Source organism: Empidonax traillii, unplaced genomic scaffold (genome assembly GCF_003031625.1).
Source record: "Empidonax traillii isolate 1590-97213 ecotype Southwest subspecies unplaced genomic scaffold, ASM303162v1 scaffold626:size867168, whole genome shotgun sequence".
Lineage (NCBI taxonomy): Eukaryota > Metazoa > Chordata > Aves > Passeriformes > Tyrannidae > Empidonax > Empidonax traillii.
The window spans coordinates 228,598-242,416 of NW_020955819.1; the positions used below are offsets into that span (position 1 = coordinate 228,598).

Sequence of the window (13,819 nt, forward strand, 5' to 3'; positions counted from 1 at the left end):
GGTATAATTAGTGTAATGTTCTGTAGATACATGTTAGCTACATGATACTAGTAAAAAAAAAGTAAATCATGTTTAGCTAAAAGAAAAATGAAACCCCATTTGTAATACAGTGTTAATAACAATACTTACTAAAATAGGTTAAAGAAAGTTCTCCAGAAATACTGTAATTATGACAGGAAAAAAAGGGAAAACAGGGAAAGGTATTTTGGTGAGGGAGACAAAGAAAGAAATGGTATAGAAGTAAATAAAAGTAAAGTAGATAATATCGAGCTAACCTTTACCAACTTCCAGCACAGAGTAAGTATTTAGGTGCCTATTAAAAATCTCCTTTAAATAGAAAGCTATGACAAATACAAGATACTAATTCCTAATCCTCGAGGAAGAACTACCTACTTTTATACCTAATGGTCAAATCATGTCCATTATAAAAGGCAAGTTCTTGTGTTTGCTCAATTCATGAATACACTTTTAGACAGAAATACCTACAGGCTGTCACCACTTCATGCCTCAGCCTCACCTGGCATTGCAAGCCACCTGCCATTTTCAGGATTAGAAGCTTTCTGCCACCTCTGAAGCAAAGTCTCCAAGTATCTCATCTGTCTCTTGAGAAGCACAAACAGAATAAAAGGCAACTGGTCTAGACCATCAGCTGTTGAACATGAAGACCAATAAGGCTTTCATTTATTCAAGTGCCCACTGCAGGTCTGTAAGTGTTTTCTGTAGGCACTGCAGTCTGTACCAATCTCTAGGGAAAGTCAGGGAGAAATGACAGGAATATGTTATCCTCACAACCTTGCAAGCAGTCCCCAGATAATTTAGTTAATGGAGACAGTTGCTTCTAAAGAATAATTTATCTGACTGAAGATTTTCACTCCAAGGTGAGAAAAAACAGAACCTGTAAATGGCATTTTCTCTCCATCAGCTATAAAGTGAATGCATAGAACTAACTCGAGTGAATTTTGGAAACCAGACAAGATGAATCTTACTCTGAAAGGCCACTTGTTGGTGGCCATCTATAGCAGCTGCTCTAAAATATGACACCAGCTGACATAATCTTATTGCTCAAGTACAGCCAGTAAACAGCTTGACAAACACCTGAAGGATCCTTAACTGCCAGTCACCAACTAGAGCAGCCAGTTTATATCAAGTGAAAAACATTGGCTGTTCTCCAACAAAGTCAGTCTTCAACTTCAATAGGGGAAACTCATCTGAATTCCAAAAAAAAAGTCAACTGATTCAAAAGGAAAAGCCTCTTGCTCTGGCATCAAGCTTTCTTTCCACTTAACACTTGAATTGGGATGAATAAAAAAATTACAATTGAATTCTAATGTTCATTTTACACTCAGGTTTAAAGTAAGGCACAGAAGAAAGAAATGCTGGTGCTAGAGTCAGCATTTCCTACCCTGAGGAATGTAACTGTGCAAGAAGCGTTTCAACTCAACAAGGTCACCATCCCTCTGAGTAACAAAAGGAACACCTCAAGCACATATAACTTAGTTTGCAGTAACTGTGCAGACACCCAGATTCTCTCTCCCTGTCTCCAAATATGCCCAGCAAACTAAACATTCCCTTCCAGTCAAGAAGTGAGGGAACATCAAAACACACTTTTCAAAACAGTAGAAGGTGATGTAAATATGTATTTGGTTGGAATGAGAAAGATGATTCAATGCCATCAGGACACAAGCTGATACGATCTATGACGTGACCTGCTGTCTTCAAGCAATTCTAACCAAGAATGAACTCACCAAACACACTGGAATGAAACATTTTTTACCTGGCAGGTTGGCAAAGGACAGCCAGTAACGACCTGGCTCACACACCGCTATACTACAAAGGTCAAACCAGCATTACCATGCTAACAATTGAGGCTAAAGTCATCTTCCACAGGTAGCAGCCTAAACAAACTTTAAAATGCAACTTCTCAGTAGTTTTAACAGCCTACTTTTATAAGAGGCAGAGACATTAATGGCTGTGATTAAGAAATACCATACAACACCACCTTCATATGGACACCTTTTACTGGCAGTAGTACGTCAATGCTCTTACTGATGTCTTATAGCTTTTCTTTTTCTTGGACTTCCATGAAATCCTTGTGTTTCTTACTCAAAAAGCAGGCAACAACAAGAGTCGAATCCACAAGCCACGTCTTCAGCCCTACACAAGCTTATTGCTAGGATGCTTCAGTGTTACTGTACATTTTAGAGATAGGCAGTTTAACTGGTAAATCAAGAAACGGAGAATAATTTTGCTCTCTCCTTGGAGGCTGCACAGTTTCTAGCATAGTTTGTTTATGCTTTTCTTCAGAGTAGCAGCCTTATGTCCAATACTCAGAAATTCTGGCTCTGAAAATGAGAATAGTTACAGTTCATATGTCTTAAAGCAGATTTAATTCCTTAGAATGTTTCGCAATTAACTGAAAATGTGCAAAGGAATCTACATGTTCATACCATAAATGAAACACTCTGCAATATAAATGAAAACTAAATGACTACACTGAGTTTAAACATCTAAAATAACACATTATGACATCTAGCAGTGTTTCCTCAGTCTCTAGAACAAAACAGTGATAACTCCAGAATCACTATTTCCAATCAAAACACATAGACAACACCTGTCTAAATGTCTGTGCAAACATTTAATGTGTAAGAGGTTTGCATTTAAACACGATGAAAAGGATAACTGAACTGAGCAACTAGTTTTCCTATAATTCACACGTAAGTGACAGAATTTTATCAATAGTTTGAGACTCCACAGGCCACTTCCCACAGCTACAGCTTTGGTACAAGTCAAACCTGAAGCCTGTGCTATACCTGAGGCAGTAGAAGAGCAAAGCAGATGCCCTTCTGCTTCGAGCGATCTGCAACACTGTTTTTACACTTGCGCTTTGGCCACTCCTGGGAAGGTTTGCCAAAAATGTCAAGAATTTGCAAATATTCCCAACAAACAGGTTCTGTGACAACTGACCTTCTAGCTAATGAGGTTAAAATGCATCAAGTTGTAAGCTAGTCATCACAAACCTCAAAATCGCCTACGGGGATCACGGGGACCATGCACAACCTCATATTGTTCCTTGCCTTATGGGTGGGGCGCATCTTCTCCATAAAGCACCCAGCCCCGCTGGCTCCGCAGCAAGGAATCAAGGCAGCATCCGCCTCGAGTTTATTCCAGGCTAAGTGCTACAAGTTACTGTACTCCAGCTCAAATGTGAAATTAAAATCAAGAGAGGAGGAGAAAGAAAATCAAAAAAACCCCACAAAACCAGAGAACACTGGGAAGAGAGATGCCTGGCACAATCTATTTCTGCTGCAATTGTAGAGTCCAGTATTTTTTCCCCCCCACTTTATCTCACTGAAGTGTTTCATATTTGCAACTGCAACAAAACTTAGAAGTGTCATACACATCTGGTCTAAACTAACAGCACCGTAGCTATCTTAACTATTCCACTTCTTCGTTGAGAGATTTCAAAAATAACATTCATTCTTACATTAAAAAAATTTCTCACAGGTAACAACACTGCTGTTTTAAGAAATTCTCCAAAAGACTCTAAAGTCACATTACTGTGAAGCAGACAAAAAGGTGAGGCAATGTTTTAAGTAGCAGAGGGTTAGAAACAACTTTTTTTAAAATGCTGTTGACTTCCTAATACAGGCTTAGCAGGCATAACAATATAATCAGATAATGAAATCACATCTTAATAAGTGTGGATTTTGTCAATGTTTAAAAATTTAAACTGAAATCTACACTTCCTAGAATCAGCAACCACAACAAGGATGTTAAAAAGTATCTTATATCTGGACACCTTTTTAGGCTGACACCTTGACACTACAAAACAGCAGGAGATAACGAATATTTATCTGTAACAGAAAATGCTTTAAAATAAACATACTACCAGTGCTAAACAACTGATGCATGTTTAATATCAACTTCTATCAGTTCTTGAATTTTACAGCTATTTTCAAGTTCAAAAGCAATTTATCTTTTTTCATTCTTAACACTTAAGAGCTATAAAAAGCCTATTCTTTTCTTTAAAATATTTATCAATATTTTAAAGTAAACCTCACTTCAAATTTATGGGTAGTTGAAGATCAATGGGCATCATTTGAGAAAGAGCTGCAATTCTCTATATAATGCTTCCATAATTCAACAAGGTTTTCACAGGTTGAGAGAAATAGAAAAAAGGAGAAAAAAAACTGCAAGAAAAGTATTTCAAAAAATAGGCATATGGGCTAAAATAACTAAATACATTTTAGACGTTAATCAATCTGAAACAGTTGTGCTAACCAGTCTACCAAGATCTGCCAGAAGGATTCTGTAGGTTGCCAGGGTAATCAGTATTTCAGACTGTCGTTGCTCACTGACGCACTGCATATTTAAATATATTTGTAAATAAGTGTCGCATGCCCAGGGGATGAGAAGAAAAGAGATAAAAAACAGGTAAAAGGGAGGGAGGAAGGAAAATACCAGTGGTCTAGTACAACTAGCAAAGAATTTTTTAGGCACCATACTTAACACCACAACACACACCTACTAGCACTCTGTCAAGAGAGCCCAGGAAGCTTTCGTAAGGGCCTGTAGCCATTTAAGATAACACAAAAGTGAAGTGGGGTCACAGGCTGAAACCACTAGCAGAATAAAGGCATATTTAACTTCACCCCACACATAAGTACTTCATCCCATTTATTCCAAACATGTTCATGCTGGAGGATAACACCTCATGGGACTAAAACACAGTACAATCTGCTACCGGCACATTATTTTTGTTGGACTTCTCAGAGGTGTCCTAAAACCAGCATAAGAGCTAAACTCTGAAAAATCATCCAAATGAGTTCAAAGATTTAGCTCACAGTAATAAAAAAAAAAGGTTGAAAATGCCATTTACTTACATTCTTTATCTCTTTGAAAACATTGTTTGAAAAGAAAATTCAGTAAGACTGAAAAATTCCTAATAAATAATCCAGAAATAAATTATTATAATATTAATAAAAAATTATTTTACAATTTACTCCTGGCAATATCTTGATTACTAACATAAACATCTCAAAACCAGGAAGACTCATCTTTCCGTGGCTTAAAGTGTTTTACTAGGCAGATCTCGGATAGTTAGTCTTTCTTCCATCCAGTCTTCAGTGCCGCCTTTCACTGTTCTGGTAATTGCAAACATCAAAATAGTTTCTGAGTTAGCCAAGCAACGTATATTCGGCTTATTTGATCTTTCTTCATAAGCAAAAATTTTCTCTAAACTTCCAGTCATTTCTGTGGTACACCTACTTAAGTGGTGAGCGTTAACTTTTTTTTTTCTTTTTTTACCAAAGAGCACACTCCACGTAGACTGATAAAAGCACACAAAGAGTGAAACTTTTAAACATGATGTTGTAATTCTATAGGCAAAGCTGCAATGACATGTCACAAAATAATCACATATTATGAGCTGGAGTCTAAATTGCAAATGCTCAAATTCCTTTCCACTTGCTGTACAAGAATGGCAGAAATGCAGCAACAGTCAGCACCAGAGCTGATAAACAGACTCATGGCCCACATTTAGACTGAGACAATGGAAGTTCACAGGCTGAATGAATCACTTGGGGTATGGCAAGACAAGGGAGAACAAATCTGGAGGAGATTTTTAGATTTGGCTTCAGTAACAAAAAGAGTTGTGAACCAGACTTGACCACACAAGCATTTGCAGAGGCAACTGGCACGCTCCTGTTCCTCACTCCTACATCCAGGATCAGCTACTCCTTGTACTCAAGCATGCATGACCACCCTGAACTGACTGGGACATCAAGTGAAACAGATACAAAAATAAATGAGTTTGTTCTCACCTCCTGTTTACAAGCGCGGATATGAATATCGTGCATGCCATTTTTGCTCTGATGCTTTTGCAATCCTGCCCTATGTGACTGCCCTAAAGGGAAACATATTCCTGGCTAAGAGCAGAAAAAATGCTGTCTTTCCACACTGCAATTTTTAATTTAACTTCTTTGTCACTGGGTTATTTTCAATATATTCAACACTAATAAGCACATAGCAAATTCTTTTTAAATAGGAAAATACCTTCTACATGAATTCATCTACAGGCCCACACAGAACAGGTCACTCAGACAAAGTGAACCTCTGTTTTCACATTTCAGAGTATTTTTATTTCTAGTTAACTGTCTGCAAAGCTCGGATTCTGAGCACTCTGAAATTATTCAGAAGAGTTGTTTCAGGTATCTAAGCATTTCTCAGTATTTCAAAATAAAACTAAACAATCCTTAATCTACTTTAAAATCAGTTCTTGCCACTTTTTGGCTAAAAACTTAAAAAGGAGGACTTGACAAGGCTTGGCAGCCTTGTGAAGCCAAATATGTGAGTAGGTTGCTGACCAATAGCTATTTTCTCAGAAAACTCTGTGCTGATAACAGTTTTAGTTAAGGCTTGGTATTTGTACAGTCTTAGTTCCCTCAGCAATAAATTAAGATGAACCAAAAATCTCTGGAGATGCATGTGACCTTCCTTGGGGAATTTTACATAGCCTGTCCTAAAATTAGTAAACAAAGTTTCCCTGTCTCCTGTCAATAAAGACCAAGTTACATTTCCAACTTGTTGTTCAAACACCTCTGATGGAATAAAACTGACATGAGTCAAGACTTTCAAAAGAAAAAGAAGGGCTACAATTTGAGTAGGACACAGAGATACCAACTGAAATTATAAATGTACACTAGTAAAGACACACAGGATGTTTCACCATATGCTAACCTGACACTGAAAACCAAAGCTCCCCATTTATTCCATTTTTGCTTAGTCCAACAATTCTATAGCAAATCATGAAAAATATAAAATGCTCTGCTTTCTTTTAAATACAACTTTCCGTCAATATCTACAGCCCTTTCCTAAATTACTTAGGCCCATTTAAGAAACATGTTTTCACTACACTTTAAAGTACAGGTTTAACAGATTTGAGAAGAATGGGACTACGTGATGCAAGGAAATAGATCATTTATGCAATTTTAAAAAGAAAATTAAAAAAATCAAACAACTATAAAACCCAGGTACAGATGTACAAAGAATCAGCCTCATAAGTTTGTATTTACATTCTGTTTCTACAAATTTCTGTAACGCAGCTCTTTCATCACTGAACATTTACTCGCACTAGTACTCTGGCTTAAGTCAAACAAGCCATGAGAGCTTACCAATGAGTATAGTGGAATTAGCTGGCAAACATCAATATAAGTAGAGAAGAGCACAGAAACTTCTCTCCTTTGCTTCACATCAATTTGGCAAATAGAAAGTTTGCTAAAAAAGTTTGCAAAAGAAAGGATATTTGATAGTCACCAAGACCCATTCAGTGCCATCTTTCCCAACTAAACGCACCTCAGTATTCTGACCATGGCTTATTTTCTTCTGGCTTTCTTTTGATTTATCTGATATAAATAAAAGACTTCAGTTAAAATTATTGCTTCTCTGGGGTGGATAGGTATTTAACCAGGTTTTTTTTTTAGTATCTGCCACAAGAGAAAAAATATTTTATACAAGACTTCTACAGCACTTCTGCCAATTCATCTTTCACAGCGAATCTCAGAAATTTGACCCACATCATCATATTTGAAAATATTATATAGAACTTCTTCAAATTGTATTTTATCTTCTATTTTCTTGGTTAAACCATATCTTTAGGAGTTTTTCATTACCTTAATAACTGATTTCACCAACTCACTGCTCATTACTTTTTCTGTGAAGAACAGATTACCCAGCTATCAGAATGATTTCTAACTAGAAACTTAATCCAACAAGAGGACTGTTATCTAAAAGCCAACAAACTGTAAATATCAACAATTTCTGAAGCAAGTAACGAATGTCCTAAACCACACTATAAATAGCCACAGCCATCTGTCTGATTTGCCCCTTCTCCTCATTACTTTAACTTGTCTATCTCCAAGGACACAATCTTACCATGTAACGTTCCTGGTTTCACCGCCTGCCTCTTGCAGCAGAAAAGCAGCAGCAAGGGGCAAGATCACCACCCGTGACCCCCACCCAGAGAGCTAACATTACTAAACCAGACGTCCATACCCGATCTCAAGTGCTTATCTGTTATTTCTATCACATTCCTTCTATTACAATTGTTTGCTATCATTTAACCACATTTTATCTCATTTCATTATCTCTCTCCCTATCATTTGGGTGGTGTTTTCTATTGACACTGTCTTACAAGGAATATTTTTAACAAAGTTGTGGAAACACAAGCACATTGTATCCACCCATTCTCCCTAATTTCCTTGAGAACCTTTTCAAAGGAAAGCTTATCCAGGAAAACAATTTTCATGTAACGCTATCAGGTCCCACCACTCTTACGCAGTCTACTACTCTAAAGAAACAGTTACTAGTTAGAAGAAATGAAAACTTCAGTAGTGAGGAGGACAAAAGCTAGAAAATTCCTTAGCAGGACGGGCGCTGTCTATACACGCAGTCACATACAGCACAGCAGTTTGTTGCAATTTAGACTATGTGCGAAATGCAGAGAAATGCCAAAGTCTGTGAAACTGCATTTTTTGCCAGAAAAATGTTTGTCAGAGGCAAAACTTTCCACAGCAACATATGCATTGCTTGCAAAGACACATTTTCTAGTCAAAACAAAAGCTATACACACACACACACAGAGGCCTTCCAAGCCCATCTAGCCCTGAAGCAGCAGAGCTCAACAGCATTGTCACTTGCTGGGACAAGGACGTGCATCGGCAGCTCTTGGCTCTGCGGGGTCCCAGCCATAGGGGCAGAGTCCACATCGCTCTCCCCCAGGGGCAGCAGATGGCTAATTAAAAGGGAAATAACATCCACAACCATCACTCACAACCAGTCAGAAGACGTATGGTTCAGGCAAGACACCAACATGGAAGGCAGCTCAACCCCTGCTTGCCTCAAGCAAAGATATGGATTTCAGTGCCCTGCATATGCATTTGATCAAACCCTTGGCTATTTTGGGATGGGCTTGTCCAACACATAATGACAACTCTGAAATGTCTCATAAACACAGTCCAGAAAAATGCAGAATGAAAAAAATCTAGAGTTTAAAACTCTTGCAGAACAGGAAACCCTTTCCTGTCAACTCTCCCAAGCAGCTGCTAGAAGAACCTAAGAAAAGGAAAATTAATAATTTCTGAAATATATGAAAATAAATTATAATGCCATAAAACACTGTTTGCGAACATTTAAATGAGGATTTAAACGTTAGCCTTTATCCTAGTTAATTACTTCACAAGGCATCATGAAAGCCTATTCTTAGGATAATTTTTCAATCTGCAGATGTCAAAGTACTGTAAATAGAAAGCAAGCATTAAAAGTGAAATATGTAATCAGTAGATAAGCATCTAGGGGAACCCCATATGAATCTATTTTCCTTCTTATTTGACATAACAGCTTACTAATGATGTTTGCATAGATATAAATATTGAAGTCCTCTTTCACTCTGAATGAGGAAGATTATATAATAGAGGCAACAATAATTTCAAAAGGTTCAAGAAAAATATTTAGAAAATCAGAGTAAACATGAATACTTGCCAGGGAAAACAAAATATAGACACTGATGGGAAGAAAAACCTTGGAAAGGCAGTAACCCAGTAACTACGAGCAGAGATTAAGCTGTCCGGCCTGCCAACTCGCATATGTTATGAGCTTGGGTATGTAATCACCTGAACAAGCACCACAGAACACAATAGAAAGGTACTCTACCTGAACACACATTTAGTTCCACACAATTAATTACAAGGATAAGAAAAAGGGAAAATAAAAAGAAGCCCAGAGAGGAAAAGGAAGACAGGAAATCACAGTGTGACTGACTTAAAAGGTGGTTTTTGGAGAGAGCCTATGGCTTAACTAACCAAAAACTACAGAGCAGAAGCCTGTGGCACAAAGCGTCTCAAGTTTCAAAACTATGGCAGGTAAGTAACTGGAGATAAAAGAAAGCTACCTCTAAGAAACTAGATGAATTGCCAGAAAAAATTACAGGATACTAAAGCCACCATACAAAATAGGTCCTTTGACACACAGCCTCCCAAGAGAGTGGATAATCTAGCACTGGAATTTGCATTGGATAGAAGACTAGTAAAGTACAATGAGGAGCACTGTATCTTTACCTCAACAGAAAGAAACTGCCCAACCTCAAATTTCCATTATTCTGTTAAACATTTCCAAACGTATAGACCAACAAAAGGCTTCAGAAGGAACACAGAACCTTTAATTAATGCTACTCATCCTTCCTGCGTACATGTACAATTTCTAAAAGCCATCCTGTAGTTGCTGAACCCCCAACACAAACCTCTCACATGGATCCAAGAACATTCATCTGCAAATGGTCACAGCAGACGTTTAATGCCTGATGCCCATAGAGAGAGCCAAGAATTTTGCACCTTCCTGAACATGACTCTGCAGTAGATAAATGCTGTTACAGCTCGTGGCAATGCCAGCCACAGCTAATTATAACTTTATTGAGATGTTTTGGCAAGAGTCAAAGGCATTCAAGCAAACAACTTGTGATGGGGTTATCTGCCACTGATAATGCATGACTTCGACAAATAGTTTAAATACTCCACTTCTTTCCTCCTGTCTCACCCATAACATCAAGCTGTTGAGAGACACCTGGGGGAGAATGAGGAATGGCATGCTAGCCTCTGTTGAAGGGCACTATAAAAATGTAAAGTGTTATTACTTTTAACACACTAGCAGAATTTCTTAGGTCCTGTAAAGTAGATTTTTTTTCTCCAAAGCAATATTTGATGTCTGTATTAGCTATGAAAAAATGTCAAGATATATATGGGCCTCCACTGGATGTTAATCTTATACATAGCTAAGCCAATTACTTTCTACATAGTGTTTACTGGATGTAGTGAATAGAAACATAATTCAGTTACTAACAAATTTCTCATTTAATTATTGCAATTAAAACAAAAATTACTCTCTTGTCCTCATGACCACTTTCTTTAAATTCCTACAAGGAAACCTCAGCAAAGATTGTCACATCTTCCACTCTTCTCAGAGCAGTTGTTTGACGTTACCATACAAAGTACAATTAAAAACATTAAAATAAAATTAAAAAACCAGCCCAAAAACACAACAGAAAACAGAAGTGGTTTGCATTGCTAAACAGACTCAAGACTCTCCTGACAAAGACAGTACTTTCAAGGAAAGACGTAGAAAGAAAAGAGATGGACAGGAAGCTAGAGACAAAAAAAGGAGACCTCAAAAGGAAAACAAGCAAACACTTTTCAGTCTCAAAAAAGGCCAAATGAGAATCAAAAAGTGGGCTGCTGGTAACATGGGCAGGGTTAAGGTTTACAACAGAGATTTTCTAGTAAACAACGCCAAAGAGGAACGAAGGTTGCACTATTGACTGTTATTGGAGTTCATGTAACATGCCCATCACTGAAGTATCTGACAGCAATGGCTCTAGGCCAGCAGCTCACAAGTTCTTTAACCACAAGATCCCTATCAGTCCTTTCACGCACTAATGAGCGTATCAAGCCCATCGCTTTTCAACCGAAAACACCACGGAGCGCGTCCCACAGCACCGAGGGGGCTCCAGTGGGTCTCACGGGTCAGGCCCGGGGGCCGAGGGTCTGCGAGCCGGCGGCAGCAGCGGCACAAGCAGCGGGGCAGCGGCACGACGGGGGCAGGTTTTAACACGGGATTACGAAACTGGTGACAAGTTTGGGCGGCCGGCCCCGAGGGGCACTCGGAGAACTGCGGGGAGGCGGCGGGAGCGGCCGCTCCGGGCCGGGGCCGCCACGTCCCGCCCCTCGCCCGGCGGCGGCCGCCCCCGGGGGCAGCGAAATAGCCCCGTATGCCGCTCCCTCACGGGGAAAGGTACAAGCCGCGGCAGCGCCCAGGGCGACGGCGCTCCTCCGGCTGCGCAGGGACGCGGGACACCGAGGGGGAGCGGCCGGCGGAGCCGGGGGGCGCGGGGGGGTGGAAGGTCGCGGGTGTTACCTGCAGCTCCGCCCGCTCCGCCTCCCACTCGGCGCGCTCCGCCTCGAAGCGGCCCCACTCGTGCTGCAGGAAATGCAGGATGCCCGGCACGCTGTACTGAGCCCGGGACGCCGACAGCGGCGCGGCGGCTCCGGAGGCTGCGACCGCCCCGCCGCCGCCGCCGCCTCCTCCCGCTGCCGCCGCGGCGGCCGCCGCTGCCGCCGCCTCGCCCGGCTCGAGTCCCGGCCCGCCCGCCGGCGGCGGCAGCAGCAGCGCGTTGTTGTTGTTGTTGTTGCTGAAAAAGACGCCGGGCCCCGCTTGCTCGTCCATGGCCGGGCCGGGTCTGCCTGGCTCCCGCCGCCGCTCCCGCCGCGGAGGTCCCGGCAGCGGCAGCAGCAGAGGCGGCAGCAGCAACAACCTGGGCGCGTCCCGCCCGCCGTCACCGCCTGACAGCCACCCCCACCCGCCGCTACGGCGGCCCGCCGGGGACAGCGCGGGGAGCGATCCGCCCCGCACCTCTCGCGGCATCCTGGGAAATGTAGTTCCGCTGGATGGCGGGGAGGATTCCCCGATCGCCGCCTTCTCCCCGCACCGCCCTTAATTCGAGGGATGGCGTTCTGGCGGCTGAGCCTCAGCCTCGAGACGGAGATCGGCAGGGCCGCTGGCAGCGCGCCCCCGGGCCCGGGGGGCTGGGCAGGGGTGCAGGAGCGGCGGCAGGGACAGGGCAGCCCCTGCTGCCTCGGGAGCACAGGGCAGTGGGCACCTCCCCCTCCGAGCGGGGTCTGAACGGCTCGGGCACTCCCGCAGCCCACCCCGGGGACAAGGGCACGGGGAGGGCCGGTGTCTCGCAGTAGTCCCGCATGCTCAGGTCAGGCCCTGCTCTTTCGGCCCCTTCTTTTCTGCTTCAGCCCTGCTCCGAGCAGTGCTCGGCCTCACACCGCCGAAAGCTGAAAATCCTGCCGAAGGCTGCAGCGGTTTCTTGAACATCGTTTGAAATGCTGGAAAGGAGAGCGACACAAAATTTTTCGGGAATGGCCACGCTGCCTGTGCCCACACAAGGAAAGGGAAAACAAGATCCTGTGAGGCTGAGGGCGCAGCCTGTTGTCAGCACTGCCCTCTTCCCCTCTCCCCAAGGCACAAAGAGCCGAAGTTGGGCTTGCTTTCCATGCCATGTACAGATCAACATCAGAGCCTTTACTGGAGACACAACCACGCCATTCCAACAGGCTGTGCCACAGGTGTGTGACAGATGGCACGTGCCACCAAGGAGCTTCCATGGAGTTCCTGCAGGCTCTGAGAACGGGCCCTGCTTCTGCCACTCATGCCCTTTGCCGTGCCCCGGGCATGCAAGGAGTGCCCCACTGCTTACTCAAGCTGTGTTTCCTGTTTCCTTTTGGCTGCTCCAAAAACGAACTCGCCTGCTTCATAACCCTGCCCTCGGAGTTCGAGCTGTGGCTGGTGGGCAACTTCTTCGGGAAAGACAACTAAGGAAGCTTCCAGAGAACAGAGGGGAACTGAAGGGAAAGCACTGAAGAGGGAGCGTGCTACTGGAGTAGAATAAGGCTCACCCAAAAAGGAAGGAAACAGCAGAGAGAGATGAAAGATGTGAAAGGGAAACGGAGCACATTTAAAAAGCATTTGACAAAGAAAAATAAGAAAAGGAGAGAGACAAACAATAAGCACTACGGACATTTCAAGTTACTTCAGGGTTTTTTTAATCAAATGAAATTTGATGCCAAAATATGTAAAACCACATGGTTATACCTTTAGTATCAGGAGCAAGTGGAGAAGCAAATGAGGACTAAACGAGGATGTATACAAATGAGAGTTGTGCATGTTGTAGACAGCCACACAATATACAAAGAAAAACCTCTCCCTT

At 42.1% G+C, this 13,819-nt stretch overlaps 1 protein-coding gene across 6 annotated transcripts in view; it reads right to left on the reverse strand.

Annotated features, from left to right (window-relative positions):
- STRN (striatin) overlaps positions 1 to 12,340 on the reverse strand; it is a 67,031-nt gene extending 54,691 nt beyond the window's left edge. For 2 of the 6 annotated variants that reach the window (XM_027898864.1, XM_027898863.1), the window contains exon 1: positions 11,962 to 12,339. In XM_027898864.1, the coding sequence (XP_027754665.1) occupies positions 11,962 to 12,270 (309 nt within the window). In that variant the 5' untranslated portion in view covers positions 12,271 to 12,339. Of the gene's footprint in view, positions 1 to 11,391; positions 11,558 to 11,961 lie in introns of those variants that run through there. The other 4 variants (XM_027898860.1, XM_027898859.1, XM_027898861.1 and 1 more) reach the window with 3 other exon arrangements.
- Positions 12,341 to 13,819: the final 1,479 nt, after the last annotated feature.